The sequence below is a fragment of the Motacilla alba genome, chromosome 18, assembly GCF_015832195.1.
Source record: "Motacilla alba alba isolate MOTALB_02 chromosome 18, Motacilla_alba_V1.0_pri, whole genome shotgun sequence".
NCBI classification, from domain to species: Eukaryota; Metazoa; Chordata; class Aves; order Passeriformes; family Motacillidae; genus Motacilla; species Motacilla alba.
The window spans coordinates 4,773,902-4,791,641 of NC_052033.1; the positions used below are offsets into that span (position 1 = coordinate 4,773,902).

At 49.3% G+C, this 17,740-nt stretch overlaps 1 protein-coding gene across 2 annotated transcripts in view; it reads left to right on the plus strand.

Moving 5' to 3' along the window:
- LOC119709547 (dynein heavy chain 9, axonemal-like) overlaps positions 1 to 17,740 on the plus strand; it is a 96,128-nt gene that overhangs the window by 37,624 nt on the left and 40,764 nt on the right. For both annotated transcript variants that reach the window (XM_038157457.1, XM_038157459.1), the window contains 5 exons: positions 1,028 to 1,232; positions 3,272 to 3,436; positions 5,982 to 6,122; positions 8,879 to 9,049; positions 10,024 to 10,146. In XM_038157457.1, coding sequence (XP_038013385.1) covers positions 1,028 to 1,232; positions 3,272 to 3,436; positions 5,982 to 6,122; positions 8,879 to 9,049; positions 10,024 to 10,146 — 805 coding nt within the window. The remainder of the gene's footprint in view (positions 1 to 1,027; positions 1,233 to 3,271; positions 3,437 to 5,981; positions 6,123 to 8,878; positions 9,050 to 10,023; positions 10,147 to 17,740) is intronic.

Consider the following 17,740-nt stretch of genomic DNA (forward strand, 5'->3'; position numbering starts at 1 on the left):
ACTGCTCCAGAGGCAGAATCCCCTCCTGGCCCTGCTGCCCACCCTCCTTTGGATGCAACCCAGGATTTGTTTGGCTTTCTGGGCTGGGTTAAACTTGGGTTCAGAGAATGCTGGAATTTCCTGGGGTCCTTGGGTGAGCTACAGACTGCGTGTCAGCAGTGCAGAGCGGGAGGATGCTGGGTTTTCCTGGCTGATGTCACCTCCTGGGAATGGCAGCCACCACCCTCCACATGTGGCTTCACGTGTCAAGCTCAGGGAGCTGCAGAGCTGGCCTGCTCAGAGCCAAAACTCTGGGTAGTTTTAGCTGTGACCAGTGAAAAGCTCGAGGCTGAGAGGCTTTTCCTCCCTGTTTTAGGGAGAATTCAGCCTCTGCCCAAAGCCAGGAGAGTTCATGGTTGGACTGGTTGTGCCACTGCTGGAAAATCTGAGTCTCCTTAAACAGGATCCAAAATTCAGAAGAGACTCTCTGGGGTTTTCACCTTAAATCAGGATTGACTTAAGTGTGCCCAGTATGAATTAAATCGTGATTTCTATGAGGAGTGCTGTGAGCTTTGCAGGAGTCCCAGGACGAGGGAAGAGATGAGAATCTTGACTCCGTGTTTCAGAAGGCTGATTTATTATATTATGATATATATTCCATTAAAATGCTACATTAAAACTATACTAAAAGAACAGAGAGAAAGGATTCATCAGAAGACGAGACAGGAATAAAAAGGAATGAATAACAAAGGCTGTGACTGAGCAGAGAGTCTGAGCCAGCTGCATCCTTGATGGGTTATTAATTAGAAACACCTCGCATGGACCAATCAAGGAAGCACCTGTTGCATTCCACAGCAGCAGACAGTCATTGTTTACATTTCTTTCCTGAGGCTGCTCAGCTTCCCAGGAGAAGAAAATCCTGGCGAAAGGATTTTCATAAAATGTCGTGGTGACAGAGTGCCAAGTATCTGGTGCTGCCGCTGACTGAGAGCAGCACGTGAGCTGTGGTGACAGCTCCTGGCTGACGCTCCTTCTGCTGAAACTCCAGGTACATCAAGATTGGGGACAAGGAGTGTGCCCTGCACCCTGCCTTCCGTCTGATCCTGCACACCAAGCTGGCAAACCCCCACTTCCCTCCCGAGCTGCAGGCCCAGTGCACCCTCATCGACTTCTCTGTCACCCGCGACGGCCTCGAGGAGCAGCTGCTGGCGGCCGTGGTGCGCCTGGAGAGACCCGACCTGGAGGAGCTGAAGGTCAGCACCTGGGAACTGTCACTGGGAGCACATAGAAATCATCAGCAGCATCGTTATTACACTTATCATTTCATAATTATAATTATTGATATTGTTATTAATATTGTTTTTATTGGTCTGCACTGAGAGGCCAGACCTGGAGGAGCTGAAGGTCAGCACCTGGGAACTGTCACTGGGAGCAAGCACAAATCATCACCAACATTGTTATTATACTTATAATTAAATAATTATAATTATTGATATTATTATTGATATTGTTACTGATATTGTTTCTATTGGTCAACACTGAGAGACCCGAGCTGGAGGAGCTGAAGGTCAGCACCTGGGAACTGTCTCTGGCAGCAAGCACAAATCATCATCAGCATCGTTATTACACTTACCATTTAATTATAATTATTGCAATTATTAACATTGTTATTGATAGTGTTATTAATATTGTAGTTGTTGGTCAACACTGAGAGCCAGATCTGGAGGAGCTGAAGGTTAGTACCTGGGAATTGTCACTGGGAGCAAGCACAAATCATAATCAGCACTGTTATTATAATGATGAATTAATTACAATTATTATAATTACTGATATTTTTGTTGATATTGTTACTAATATTGTTATTATTGTTGTTGTTGGTCTGCACTGAGAGGCCTGACTTGGAGGAGCTGAAGGTCAGCACCTGGGAACTGTCACTGGGAGCAAGTGTTACAATCATCATTATCAAAATTCATCTTTTAATTTTAATTTTTATTTTTATTATTGCTATTTTAAAATTTTTATTTCATTTTTAACAAGCAACATTTCACATGCCAGCTAGCAGATGTTGCTGAGCTCCTCATAAAATCAGATTTCCCTTGTATGCCAAACCTTGAGGGTTTTTTTTTCCTTCAGCCTTCTCTTTTCTTCATATTTTGAGAACCCTTGTACTTCATATTTAATGATTTTCTCCCAGAAATTCTCTTTATTTTCCTCCTCCTCCTGTGACTGAAAGCTGAGTTTCTCATTACCTCAGTTTTTTTCTGGACTTCACTGATTTAATTTTGGAAGCAGGATTAATCTCGCTTAATTTTCAGCATTTGTGGTAAAGGATTCTCTCTGTAAATATTGTGAGGCTGGCAATGATATTTTTCTCTTCTGGTTCTTCCTCTCGTTTGTAACAAGCCAAAATATTTTCTCTCTCTCTTAATAAGTATGGCTTTAATTTCAAGGCAATTTCATAAAGAAAATCCTCCCTTCTGACGACACCTTTAACAGTGTAACAAATATTAATAATCTTAAATATTTTCTGAGAGTGGGAATAAATTTACTGCATCTGCTCGCTCATGTTCTGCCTGGCCCGGGCTGGAAGTGCCTCTCTCTTCCCAGTTTTAGCTCAGTGAGCCCCTGGTGGCAGTGGGACCTGGAGGGCAGGAGACAAATGGGAGCAGGACAGGAGATTTCCCTGTCCTCACACTGGTTAAACCCATCAGGTTTTAACCCCGTGTTCCCCATGGCTGGTGGGACTGGATTGCTGAGAGCAGAGGTTCAGCAGGAAGGGTGAGGAGCAGCTGGGACTCTCCAGGCTGGCTTGGCCCAATAAATGATCTCCAAAGACACAGGATATGTGTTTGAGATGGGGATAAAGGTCTTTTCTTCCTGATTCATGTCCAGCGTTTTCCTACATTTCTAGCAACGGGATCAGTTCTGGTCCTTTCTGTGCTGTTCCAGGTCCTTTCTGTGCTGTTCCAGGTCCTTTCTGTGCTGTTCCAGGTCCTTTCTGTGCCATTCCAGGTCCTTTCTGAGCTATTCCAGGTCCTTTCTGTGCTGCTCCAGGTATTTTCTGTGCTGTTCCAGGTGCTTTCTGTGCTGTTCCAGGTTTCTCTGAGCTGCTAGCTTGTTGGATAAGGAGTGATCCCAGACCCCAGAACTCTGTCCATTCCCAGGAGGGCAGGAATCAGCACTGCTGGGCTATGGCAGTTGTCAGTGGGAAGCCTGTTCCCATGTGAAGATGATTCATCCTTACTTTACCTCATCCTTTATGGCTAAAGCTTCCTGGATTTATTATTTGCAGTCAGATCTCACAAAGCAACAGAACGGATTCAAGATCACCTTGAAAACGTTGGAGGACAATTTGCTCTCTCGGCTGTCATCAGCATCTGGGAATTTCCTGGGAGACACAGCGTTGGTGGAGAACCTGGAGAGCACTAAAAGGACAGCTGCAGAGATTGTGGAGAAGGTACAAAGACAGTGAGAGCCTGGAGAAAAGCATGTCTGTGATCCTTTAAGGATTTCTGGTGCATTGTAACCTCTGCTCTGCCCATCTCTGCTCCGTCTGCTGAGCAGGGAGTAGAAATTGGTGTAAATTGTGAATGCTCTCCATTCTGGAGAGCTCCAGGCCATTTAGTTCTTTGGAGATTTTATTTGTGTTAAATGACCTATTTAAGACCAAGAGAAAACATTGGTGCCTGATGTGAAGACAGTAAAATTTACACACTGTATCACGGCAGCTTTAAGCTGTTCCAGCATAATCCTGGGTACATCACGCTGCCTCAGTTAGGCTGGCTTTAGTACTGACCAGGGACTGGAGTCTGGGGAGTTTGTGATCTCGAGTAAATCTGAAAGAACTCAGGTATTTCGTACCCTTCCATTCCTCAGAGTAGAAATCAGCATTTGTGTGAGCACTGCCAGCTGCCCTTGCTGGCTGCCTGGGCTTAGGTAAATGCCCAGAGGCTTTTCCTTGCCACTGAGGGAATTGGGAAGTGTGGTTCCCATGCCAGGATTGTCCCGGGACTCTGGTGGGGTGTTCAGCTGCTTCCCTCTGCAGTCCCCCCTATCTCCAGAGCCTGCACTTGCCCTCCCCCAGCCACTGGCCCATCTTCTGCCTGGCCCAGGCTGGAGCTGCCTCTCTCTTCCCAGCCAGTGCCAAGACACTGAGTGATCCTCCCTCCATGAAAAATCAGAATTATTTTCCACTCATGGTGCATCAGGTGCATTCAGCTCTCTGGGGAGGGGTTTCTTGAACCCCCAGAAGAGGTGTTGAAGGGATTTTTTGATGTGGAAAGCTTGGCTTGAAGTAGGTGTTTTGGAAGTGCTTCACCCTCCAAAGCAGCTGTGCTGTACAGCTGCTCTCTGCCAGCAGTGCCAGCAAGGCATGAATTTTAGAGTTTGCACCTGGATTTTATGAGTTTCTGCCCACCTGGAATGCTGGGGAAGAGCCCTGTTAGAGGTTCAAGTCAAGCCTCACTCTCCTTTTGGTCTGCCTGCCCTAAGAAAGGTGTCCAGCCAACATTTTCCTTGCTTTGGAAGTCCTCCCTGCTCTGCAGATGAAGAACATCTGTCTGGCCCAGCCCTGGCTCTGAGTTTGGCAGAGCTGTTCCTGAGCCCAGCACTGCTCGTGGGGATGTGCAGAGAGGCTCATCCCACAGACCCCACAGCAGATTAAGGCTCGTCCTGTGCTTCCTTGGGGTGCCCTGCAGGCTGGTTCTGCCACAGGAAGCCAGGGAAGGGCTGGAGAGGGAGTGGTAGGACAAGGGGAAGGGCTTCAAGCTGAAAATAGGCAGATTTAGGTCAGATGTTGGGAAGGAATTCCTGACTGTGAGGGTGGGCAGGCCCTGGCACAGGGTGCCCAGAGAAGCTGTGGCTTCCCCATCCCTGGCAGTGCCCAAGGCCAGGTTGGACAGGGCTGGGGACAGCCTGGGATGGTGGAAGGTGTCCCTGAGTGGAATGAGAAGAGCTTTAAAGCTCCTTCCAACCCCAACCATTCTGGGATTCTGTGATCCCATTGCACGGTTTGCTGGGCTGGCTGGGTCAACACTGTCCCAGCAGCTCCTGACCATGGTGTTAGACCTGTTTGTCCTCAGCCAGGGACTAAAATAAACCCCAGGAGGCTCAGGGATGGCACTTGCTGCTGAGGTGGAATGAAAGAACAAACTGGAGGTGATGTCTCTGCCAAGAAGGTTTTCACACATGTCCCTCAGAGCAGCTGCACAGCCCTGCCCAGGGGGGCTTGGTGCTGCTGAGGAAAGAAGCAAAGAGCTGCTCTGAATTAGCAGCTCTCAGCCCTGGGGAAGCTGCCTGAGAGCAGCACTGGGGCTGCTCAGCCCTGGGTTGTTAATGGCCTGCACAGGAGGAAGGCAATTAGCACGAGAAACTCATCGATGAGAAAATGAATTCCAGTCAGCAAAGAGCAGGGAGCCTAGGGAGAAGTCTGGAGAGGACTCAGGAAAACTGGGCATTGGGCATCTGGGTGGAAAATGCAGGTAAATGGAAGGTTCCAGAGCGGAGGATGCTGGGAGGGCAGCTCCAGCCAGGCAGGGCTGGTCCCATGGTGGTCACCTGTGGCTTGCTCTGATGGCCTTGTGGCCAGTGTCTATCGTTGTAACGGGCCCCCAGATGGGAAATAATTAGTACAGACTCCATGTATTACAGAAGGTTGATTAATAATCCTCATTAAGAAACCCATTGCTCTTTTTTATACCTTAGTTCACTACAGGTGAATTGATTGGTCCTTTAGTTAAACCACCATTGCTGTTGGTTAATTAAGAAACCACCCTTTGGTAAACAAATTTTCATAACACATTGCACACGTTCACAATATCATGTGCAGTAAGTTAAGATAAGAATTGTTTCTCATTCTTTTCTCTGATCTTTTCACAGCCTTTTCCCAGCACTGGAAAGTTGTGTGTTTCTCTGTGTGCCCAGAGAGCTGCTGCCACAAGGGTGGCAGGGCTGTGGGCACTGCCCAGGGCTGCTGTGACAGGAATTGTGCTGTTTCCCTGCAGGTGCAGGAGTTTAAGGTGACAGAAGGCAGGATTAACGAGGCCAGGGAGCAGTACAGGCCCGCGGCCTGCCGCGCCGCCATGCTCTACTTCACCATGAACGAGCTGCACGCCATCCACCCCATGTACCAGTTCTCCCTGAAGGTACCTGCCCTCTGCCTGTGGGGTCCATAAAATCAGAATTCAGCTCTCCCTGAGGGTACCTGTCCTCTGCCTGTGGGGTCCATAAAATCAGAATTCAGCTCTCCCTGAGGGTACCTGTCCTCTGCCTGTGGGGTCCATAACATCAGAATTCAGCTCTCTCTGAGGGTACCTGCCCTCTGCCTGTGGGGTGGGTCCATAACATCAGAATTCAGCTCTCTCTGAAGGTTCCTGCCCTCCTGCTCTCTGCCTGTGGGGTCCATAACATCAGAATTCAGCTCTCTCTGAAGGTTCCTGCCCTCCTGCTCTCTGCCTGTGGGGTCCATACAATCAGAATTCAGCTCTCCCTAAAGGTACCTGTCCTCTGCTTGTGGGGTGGGTCCATAAAATCAGAATTCAGCTCTCTCTGAGGGTACCTGCTCTCTGCCTGTGGGGTCCATAAATCAGAATTCAGCTCTCTCTGAGGGTACCTGCCCTCTGCCTGTGGGGTCCATAAAATCAGAATTCAGCTCTCTCTGAGGTTACCTGCCCTCTGCCTGTGGGGTCCATAAATCAGAATTCATCTCTCTCTGAGGGTACCTGTCTTCTGCTTTTGGGGTCCATAAAATCAGAATTCAGCTCTCCCTGAAGGTCCCTGTCCTCTGCTTTTGGGGTCCATAAAATCAGAATTGCAGGCACAGTCTCACAGAATCACACAAGGTTGGGGTTGGAAGGGGCTTTAAAGCCCATCCAGTTCCACCCCTTCCTGTTCCACACCTTCCACCATTCCAGGTTGCTCCAAACCCTGTCTAGAGAAAGTTACAGCTTTAATATTCTATGAAACGTGAAACTTTTCTTTTTGTCGTATAAGAGAGGTATTTTGGGGGACGGAGGGTTAAATCAGCGTCCTGGTCTACAGCTTCTTCCAAGTGATTTCTTACCTTGACAAGTGACCTGGAAAAAGGAATTGAGGAGAGACTACAAAATGTTGAGGCTCATCCACAAAGAAGCTTTTCCTTCTGATAGCTACGACTCGTTTGTTGAAGTAATTTTATCAGGAAAAAGTGTACAGAATATCTTTTGTGCCTTCTGAAAGATTCATCCCTCTCACATACATAATAGATACAGGGGTTCCTGAGGTTTCACCTTTAATCTGAGTCTCCTGCAGTTAGTTTGTTTTATGCTTTCCAGTGAACATTAGCAGCGTGTATAAATACATGGAAAATTATTGGGGGAAAATGTTTTTATCTAATAAATTTTGATGACAGATCATAAAACATTGTGTAAAGATGCACAGGGATGATTTTAGAATACTTGCCTCACAGCTGGGAGCCCATTATAAATTAGAACACAAAGATTTATGTGCTGCTCTGCAGCATGTTTTAACACAATTTAAAGAAACGTTAAGCAGGAAAATGCATTCTCCAATTATTTAATAATGCATTCGGTATCAGTGTTACTTTAATTTGTTGAGGCATCATTTTTCCTTTGGAGAACCCTAAAAACAAGGCTGCCAGCACGGTCATGCCTTGTCCAGTTGGTGCCATCAGTGTGTGTTGGCCTGGTAATTTCCTTTAGCTGGGCCCAGCACACAGAGCCTTTGCATTGCTAAGCAGGGCTTGGGGTTTATGCTCTTGTTAATTTTCTTTTTCCAGCTGCATTTGATAATTTGCTCATGCTTTTAATTTGGATGACTCTGAAAGTTTTTTTGTCTTTTCTCATTTAGATCAGAAATGCTGTTGTAATAATCCTTAACCTCTTACATAAGTGAGCTGTTCTCAATGCAGACACCCACCCTTGAGCTCACTGCTCCCTGCCCTCCTCAGCCAGTCTTTTGCAGGATCCAGACACTAAAACACTCATGGGATTTAAAAAAAAATATTTTTATTTTTATTTATTTTATTTTTATTTATTTGTTTGGAGGAATTGCTCCTCTCTGAGTTGAAATATTTGTGCAGTGGGAGATGTGCTTTCCTCCTTTGCTCTACTCTGCTAAGACCCCACCAGGAGCAGTGTCCAGCTCTGGGGTCCTCAGCACAGGAAAGGTGTGACATGGTCGAGCAGGTCCACAAGAGGCAACAGATATGATCCAAGAGCCCCTCCATGGAGCCAGCTGGGACAGCTGGAGAAAACTCCATGGAGACCTCAGAGCCCCTTCCAGGGCCCAGAGGGGCTCCAGGAGAGCTGGGGACAAGGGCTGGGGACAAGGGATGGAGGGACAGACACAGGGAATGGCTCCCAGTGCCAGAGGGCAGGGATGGATGGGATACTGGGAATGAGGAATTGTTCCCTGGGAGGATGAGGAGGGGCTGGGCTGGAATTCCCGGAGCAGCTGGGGCTGCCCCTGGATCCCTGGCAGTGCCCAAGGCCAGGATGGACAGGGCTTGGAGCAGCCTGGGGCAGTGGGAGGTGTCCCTGCCATGGCAGGGGTGGCACTGGATGTGCTTGTGTTGGAGCTTTTCCCCATGGAGTTTTGCCCCTGTTTCCTCTGGGAGCTGCACTCCTGCTGGCTCCACATTTGCAGAGGAAGTGGCTGTGTCATCCCAACGGGAGCACACTGGGCACAGAAACATCCCCTGTACCCTTGTGTGGCAGGTCCCTGTGCCCTGCCTGGGTCCCAGGGGCTGTCACCACTGCCCGGTGTCCCACAGGCAGAGCCAGGGCTGCTTGGTCTCTGGTGTTCCCTGCGAGGCAGGACCTGAGCTGGCATCACTGGGACGCCTCAGGGGTGTGCAAAGGGCATCTCCCACTGCCCCTTCCCGCTGTGTCTCCCCTCCCAGGCATTCCACGTGGTGTTCCAGAAGGCCATGGAGAGGGCAGCCCCTGCTGAGAGCCTGGCAGGGCGGGTGCTGAGCCTCACGGACAGCATCACCTTCTCCGTGTTCCAGTACACGGCCCGGGGGCTCTTCGAGAGGGACAAACTGACCTTCAGTGCCCAGCTCACCTTCCAGGTACCAGCACCACCCCGGGCACCTGGCGTGCCAGGCTGCACTGCCAGAGCAGCCCATGCAGGGGGCTTGAATGTCTTCCCTGCCTCTCTTGGAATCATGGAATCATTCAGGCTGGGAAAGCCCTCCCAGACCATCCAGTCCCACCCTGATCCCCCCCTTGTCCCCAGCCCAGAGCACTCAGTGCCACCTCCAGGAATTCCCTGGGCACCCCCAGGGATGGGCACTCCAACCCTCCCTGGGCAGTGCCAAGGCCTGAGCCCCCTTTCCATGGGGAAATTCCTGCTGTGCCCACCCTGAGCTGCCCTGGCCCAGCCTGGGGCCGTTCCCTCTGCTCCTGTCCCTGTTCCCTGGAGCAGAGCCCTGACAGGGGCTGTCCCCTCCTGGCAGGAGCTGTGCAGAGCCAGAATTTCCCCCTGATCCCCCTTTTCTCCAGGCCGAGCCCCTTCCCAGCTCCCTCAGCTGCTCCTCACAGGATTTATTCCTGCCGATGACAGGCATGGATGCTGTGTTGGATTTGAATTACGCTGACAAAGGTTATTTGAGGAATTCCTGCTTGCAGGACCTGCAGAAAATGGCAAAGCAAACTGGCCAGGAAGGCCTCTTGCATTGAACCTAAAGAAGTGCCCGCTGCAGAGCTGCTGTCCATGTCCACAGTGTTTGTATAATTTTTATTTTTTTGTCCAATCTGGCTCTGCTGCCAGGGCCTTCTCCTCAGGGTGCTCTCCACCCACCTGGAACTCAGCCTGGTTTTCCCAACTTTTTTCCTCTTGCCAATCCCCACACTCATTCCTGGTCCTCTTTTGGGACACCCAGAGCACCTACACGGTGTGTCCATCACACCTCTCCAGCACAGGGCACTCCACATTTCAGCCACATGTTTTTCAAGCACGTTAATTCAATCATTAATCTGCTGGAGTTTGCTGCTGCGCTGGATCCTGGCTGCTCTAGCATATCTTGTTTGTTTGGAATTGCAGATACTTCTGATGAATAAAGAAATCGACCCAGCAGAACTGGATTTCCTGCTCAGGTACCCAGCACAGCCCGGAGTCACGAGCCCTGTGGAGTTCCTGTCTGACCAGGCCTGGGGAGGAATCAAGGTACCTGATCCGCAGGAAATCAGCTCCCTTTATCTCCTCTAAAACCCTTCAGAGGGTCCTTTGGTGAACAAAGGTCTGCCTTTGAGGGGCAGCACAAAAAGGCCACAGGCATGGAGAGTTCTGCAGGTCCAGCACTGATTTTGAGGGCTTTTCCTGTGCCCTCCTGTGTGTCCCCAGGGAGATGGTTCTTCCCTCTGAGATTCAGGCTGTTCGATCAGACTGGGGATACCCTCAGGGGTTTGTGGCTGTGGTTTGTAAAGGACGTGGAGATGCCCCTGTGTTTGGGAATAACTGGGAATTTCTGCATGGGAATAATTGGGAATTTCTGCAGGAATGTGCTGGGGTGGAGCTGTGACAGCTGCCAGACCTGCAGGGGAATTCTGTCAGGGGAATGGGCAGGTCTGGCACCTGCCACGTGTTCGGAGTGAGAGGGGAGGAAAAGCCCCCCCAAAAAGATGAGAATTATCCCATACTTGCTCCTCTTTGTCAACAAACGTGAATTGTGCTGTGTTTGGACCTGATTTATCAGGGTGGGGTTTGTTTTCTGAAAAGGATCCAAATGTTCTCCACCTTGGGCCTGTCCATTCCCACCTTGCTGGAGCTGGCGTTGTGTCTCCTGTGTGACCGTGGTGCTGGTCGGTCTCTGGCACCCGTGGTGATGCAAGAATGAGTTTTATTTACAGCACATTTTCTCTGTGGGGCTTTAGGACACAGGTTAGTGCTGGGTCCATGGTTGGACGTGGTGGCCTTGGAGGTCTTTTCCAACCTTTACGATCCCGTGGGTCTCTGTGACTCCTGTGGTGCCCCAGCATGCCTGCAGGTGCTAGATTCCCCAAAAAAACACCTGCTGGGCTTGCAGTGAGTTTTCCTTGTGAGGTCACCCCTGCTGTGCTGCCAGTCCCCCTCACGTGGCTGAAATGGCCTTTCCTGTTCCCTCTGTTCCCTTCAAGATGAGCCCTTCCCACTCAGCTTCCTCTTCCCCACCGAGGAAGGTTTGTGGTCGAGGTGGAATCTGTGGTGCCCCCACAAGAGCTGCTGTGCACGGGGAGGTTTCCAGCTGTGCTGCACACCTCAGGTGTCCTCAGCCTTCATCTGATGTCCCCAGGAGCTGCACGAGAGGCACTGCCCAGTGACCTGCGCTCATTTTATGAATTTTTGATGGTGGATTCTGCATTATCAGATACCAAATACCCTTCAGATTGTCTTTTGTGATGACTGTACTATTGATTTTGCTATAAATAGTACGGTTGGTGTCAACTTTTGTTAGTGTTTGTGTTGATGTCTGTTGGTTTATTAACCTCTGAGGTTTTGGCAATTCCAGTTACTTGAGGCATGGGTTTAGTAAAATCATATTTTGTCACAGACTGCTATAATTAGGTTAATTAGTCATGGATTCTACACAGTTTATTAGCAGGCTAAAATCTCCTTTTCTTATATCAAGAAGATTAAATGCTATAATAAATTGTTTCTTCAACAAAGCTTGAACAAAGTACACTTCAGATTGATATTTCAAATTTAAAGTGAAATTTAGCATTCTGCTGATTTTTCACAGAAACTTTGCAAATGCTCCAGCCCAAAGGATTCCTTTTGCCGGGGGGTTCTGGCCGAGATAGCGCCGAAAGAAATCAGTATTGATACTTGTGGCCCATTCTGAGCCTCCCACTTTGGGCCCATTAACTTCCAAGGAAACCTCATTAAATGCTGAGGGCTCTGGGCATGCAACTGGCCTTGTGTGACTTGACTTATTATTTATTGTTGGGGGTTGATTAATAATATATAGAGGCCAATAATCCTTTGCAGTTGCTTGGCTGTTTGCAGCTCGTGGTGCTGGAGCATCTCATTTAGGAAACCCTCATTTATGATTTAGTTTTCCAGCTTCTTTCAAGTTCAGCACAAAGTTTCACAGAGCCTTTTGCTGTAACCTATGTGCCAGGGATGTTTGGTATTCTGCCCTGGATGAAGAAAACCTGGCCAGAAGGAGGGGGTTTGTAGGGAAAGGTAATAGCTTTAATTATATCTGCTGAGAGACCTGGGAAAATAGGCACATTTCAGGCTCTTTGGTGCTTCTTTAAAGCTGAAACAGGAATTGAATTCAAGCTAAATGCTGAGAAGAGCTGCTCTGAGCTTGGCTTGGCTCTGTTCATCACTCAGATAGATGTGTGGGAGGGAATGGCACCTGTGGAGCAGCTTTGCCCAGCTCTGGAGCAGGAGAGGTGTTAGCAAAGGGCACAGTCATTGCCTCGGTGCCAACCCTGCCTCTGGGTTCTGAGCCTTAGCTGAGAGCAGGAAGGGCACAGAGTTTTGTCATTTAATTAAAGCAGTGCCTTGGCTGAGTCCCTGCCTTTGGTGCTCAGAGGAGTTGGTCATTTCAGTCCTAAGGCCTCTCATTTGCAGGGGCTTAGCAGAGATCCCTCGAGAAGGCAAAAGTGTTCTTTTGTTCCTATAATGAGGTTTTCTTTCTCTTTTCAATTTCCTTTATTGCAGCCTGTTGTGCTGTTCTCCCCCTCTGTGCTCCCAGAGTCTGCCTTGAAAGTTTTTATTCCTGTTGGTACTTCTGAAAGCCTTTTCTGTGTCCATGCCCTGCTGGCCATGTCTCCTGGCTTGGCTGGTGGTTTCCTCACCAGCCAGTGTGTGGACACACCTCAGAGCACAGTGCTGCTGAGGTGCAAATGCCGCTTGGGAATTCTCCTGGTGTGATGAATGAGCACAGAATCCATGCAGAGCCTGTCCTCTGGAGGGTGAGGATTCTCTGAATTCGTCTCTGAGTTGATGCTCTGTGGTCCTGTGAGCCTTGTGTGAAGGCAGGCTGCCCTGTTGAGCCGTTCCTGAGACAGCTCCTGCCATGGCTCTTCCCTGAGCATGATGAAATGATATCATTTGCTTTTAGGGTTGCTTGGTCTTTCAGGCTGTCCCCAGATTTGGCAGTAAGATGAGCCAGCAGTTGTTTGCTGCCCTGGCAGCTGCACACAGTGAAACTGCCCTGAGCTCCCAAAGCAGAGCCACCTCCCCTCCCTGGGCAGCCCTGCAGGCTCCTGCCCTGCCTCATGCCCAGCCATTTCCTGAGAGCAGCAGACTTCACCCAAGCCAAAGGTGAGCCAGCAGGACTGGCAAATTGTGTGGCTCACCCTGAGCTGTGCCTGGCCACCTCCTGGAGGCACAGACTGAGGAGCAGAGCAGCAGGGAGGGAGCAGCACCTTCCCCTCGCTGTGCTGGGCCCTGAACCCACAGGCAGAAACTCCTTCAGCCCATGTCTGAGCCAGCCTTCCTCTGGAGGCATGGGTGTGGGTTTAGGCCTGAGCTCAGACCCTGTGCCCATCGGTGGCTCAGGCACAGCCTCACACAGGGCACGGTCCCACCTTCTGCCCACACCAAGCTGGTGTTCCAGGGGTGCAGCAGAGCCTGGGTGTGTGCCTGGCACAGACCACCCAAGCATCCCCTGGGCCAGCTGGGCTCTTCTCCAGCTTCCCCACTGCTGATGGAGCCACTGGCTGTGCCCTCGTGGCCTTCAAAACTGAAACTTTTTGGTTTTGGCCCAAGCCAGGAGGTGAGGGCTGTTCTGAGGTTGTTCCCTGGGACCCCAGGATGCCAGCTGGGACCCCAGGTTCTCCCAGCTCCAGCTCCTCCACGGTGCCCTGTGGCTCCCCGTTGGTGCACATGGCTGTCCCCGTGTCTGGCTGTTCCCAGGAGCCTGGGCTGGCTCCTGGGAGCTGGAAATGTGCATTTCCCCAGCCTGATTTCCTTTGTGATATTTCCTGCAGTGCCTCTTCAGCGCTGAATGCAGATGTGTCCCGCGGGATGAGTGCAGCGAGTTAATGCACAGCAGGAGTACACCTGGCCAGCCTGGATTACTTCTTATCCCAATCATTTCCCTCATCTTTTTCTGAAGAGGAAGAATTTTCATTATGCAGACATGAAAACGCCACTGAAAGGGCATTGTTTAATAAATGTGATGTTGAATAATGAGCTCTAAATACTGAATTCAGCTTTCGAGGAGGAGAACAGCCCTAGACAAAGTCGTATATTAACTCCATATTTATAATTTTGCAGAATGCAGATGATAAGATTGCGTATGTGGCTTATGAGATAAAATACTGAATCGTATATTTTGCAGTTAAGAAAACTGGATTTTTTTTTAATTTTTTTTTTTTTTTTGGACAAAAGAACAAAAATCTCTCTTCCAACTTTCACTTCTTGCACTTTTTAGATGAGGAGATTTTTCATTCTTCTCCAAGATTCATTGTGACACAATCTGCTGCATACATTGTGCTCTCTGTGCATATGCAATGTCCTTTGATCAGGCTGGTCAGACAGGAAAGGCTCGCAGCTCACAGCTTCCCTCCTACATTCAGAATTATTATTATGCCAGAAAATCATAGTCTTAATTAAATATCTTCCATTAACTCAGTTCTTCAGATGCACAGCCTTTTAGAGCATCTTTGATAGAAAACATTGATTGTGACACTTCAATGGGCATTTATCTGCTCTCATCTCGAAGTTTCCTAAGGACATTCTTCTGTCCTCTGTATCAAGTCTCAGAGAAATATTCCCAATGTCTCACAGAAATGCTACTTGAGAAGGTTTTACCTTTTTTTTCCCCCTTTTCTTTTCTAACCTGCTGGCTAACGATCTGATGCTTATCTGAAATACGGCAGAGATTGTGATCGCATCAAATATTTAAGGACGCACTTTGTCGGTTTGATTGCAGAGTGGAAATTGAGTTTTTCTGGATGCTCTAAGCCTCTGTCTTTCCCTCTCAATCCTCCCTGACACAAAGCCTGCTGTCAGCTGAGCATCTGGAGTGTAAAAGCCTCTTCACCCTCTAAATGGGAGGAAAGGGGAGTAATGGCTGCATCCTGCCCTCGGGTCACACCAACCCCAGGCTGGGGCAGAGGGGCTGGAACACTGGGAAAGGCCCTGGGGGTGCTGGAGACAGAGGCTGTGCATGAATCCAGGGGTGCCCAGGTGGGGAAGGGGCCAGTGGCACCTGGGCTGTGGCAGCAGGGCCAGGGCAGTGGCCGTCCCCTGTGCTGGCACTGCTGGGGCACCTCCAGTGCTGGGGACAGCTCTGGGACACTCAGGAGAGGAAGGACACTGAGGGGCTGGAGCGTGTCCAGGGCAGGGAACAGAGCTGGGGAAGGGGCTGAAGAACTCCTGAGGGAGCTGGGAAGGGGCTCAGGCTGGAGAAAAGGAGGCTCAGGGTGAACTTCTGGGTCTGTACAGCTCCTGCCAGGAGGGGACAGCCGGGGGGGAGCTCTGCTCCAGGGAACAGGGACAGGAGGAGAGGGAACGGCCATGTGGATGTGGCATTTGAGGACTGGTGATCTTAGAGGTCCTTTTTAACCTAAACAATCCTCTGATTCAGTCCTGAAGAAACTGTTGGACTCCTCATCGTGTGACTGTCCCTGTTTCCTTTCCCTGGTGGTGGTTGAATGAGGAGCTGTGGAGATTGCAGACCCAGTGCTCAGCTCGACTCTGACTGGCAGTGACCTCTGGAACCCTGGGGGTAAAACCAGAGCTTTCCCTGGGTTGGGGAATGTGAGATGGCCTTTTTGGAGGCTCTCATGGCCTGTGTTTCATTCCCACAATGTGAGCACGGAGCATCAGCGGACCCCAGTACCCCAACAGGAGCCTGGGGTCACCCTCTGCCCTTCACTCAGACACCTGAAAACACAACTGTGAGAAGAGACTGAGGAGAGGGAAAGGGCAAGAGTTCTGTCTGAGGACCCCAAGATTGAGGGCCCAGGAGGGTCTGATCTCCAAGAGTGTCCTCTGGAAGGGAAAAAGCAGTTGGCTCCCTGTGTCAGTTAAGAGAAGAAATACGCAGGAAATATTCACAGCAGGCAGTGGGACCTTGAGAGCTTTCCAGCAAGGGACACCTGGAGCAGCTGCCCCAGCTGAATTCTTGCAGGCAATGGGACATATTTTCTCTTCCAGTTTTGCTGTGTGTTGGCCCATCTGGGATTTATAACAACCAAATCCAGGAAAGTTTTCAGAAAGCCACAAGTACCACCTTTCAGCTGCCCTCGGGGACCCATGCCCAGCTTCTGGTTCTGGCTGCGTGTCCCTGATTTGCTGAGAGGCGTCCAAGAGTGGAGAGGAAAGATGGAAAGCATGGCTTGGGAGAACAGCCTGACTTTGCAAGGCCTGTTCTCAAGCCCACTTGAACAACCTTTTTAGAAAATGCACAGAAAATGTCAACATGAACCCATCTGGGAAACATCTCAGGCAAAACGAGGAAAACGTGGTGGGTGGCTGTAAGCAATGAGAATACAAAGATTGTGACTAAGTCTCATTTCTGTTACTGACCTTTCCCATCAAGTGGAGCTGGCTCTGAGTATGCACTGGGAGGAAGGAGACGAGTGCTGAAGCCATTGTCCCCCAGTTTATGATTTTCCACTGGAAATTTTCTGAGGGAAGGTGCTGAGATCCAACCCATCGCTCACCAGACTGCTGGTGGTGTCCACCCTGCATGTCGTGCTGCCCTGGGACCCTGAAGATAAACAGGGTTTGTGCAGTGATGGGGTAAGGCTCTGCACACCTCCTGTCCCCATTAAAATGCAGAAGCAGCAAGGAGGAGTTTGAAGGGAGACAGGGGCATACAGTGCCTTGAGCTTGTCAGTCAGCTTTCATGAAAGAAATAAGGAGGGTTAAAATAACATTTTTGTGCTGAAAGTTGATTGAGGCTTGGCAAACCCCATCAAATCTTTATTTTCACCTTGGTAGAGATTTTTCTTATGAGTTAAATTATTCAGGTGGGGCGGCTAAACAGAAAATAACACCTTCAGTGTATGAATAATACAACCCAAAACCTAGGATGGGAGGGATTGTAAATAATCCATCATCTGCTACATTAATTCCTCTAGTTAACAGTAGTATTTAAATGGAGCAATTCATCTGCCTGTACGTCTTTTTCCTGAGTGATCCAATCTATCAATTGAAGCCAGGTGCAGCTCTGGCTTTGCCATTCTTCCAGGAGCTGTCATTTTCCAGCTGTGGGGATGTTGGTTTTCCTAAAGACTCCTGGGCCAGCTGCAGCAAACAAAAGAAGGGAATTATGAATGTTAGCTGAACCGTGCCTCTGGACGGTGTAAGACCTCTACAAACTTCTTGGGGGATCACAGAATTGTAGAGTTGTTAAGGTTGGAAAAGATCTTCAAGATCCTGGAGTCCAACCTTCTCCTGAATCCCACCACGGTCACCAAACCCCACCACAAAATTCAGCCACGAGCCACCCCAAACCCCTCAAGCCCACCAAGGACCTCTGTGGATCTCTGCTTAAAAACTGTGTAACTCAATTCATAAATTCCACGGCTCCTTAATTCTGCAAGTGCAGTCGTGACTAATCATCGGGATTTAATCATCTCACCGGTTATTAAAACTGGGAGAATATTAAATATCATTTCTTCCCAGTGTTGGCAGGTTGTGTGATTTTTATAGAGATATGTTTGATGTTCAGTGTGTTCCCTACAGAACATAATTTTTTAAAGCAGAGGCACAAGTTTTTTTAAAGAAAAGCAAGGTATGTCAGTAAAAACTGAAAGTAAAAACCAGATATAACCTGAAGCCTCAAATGATAATGATAGATTTTACCAAA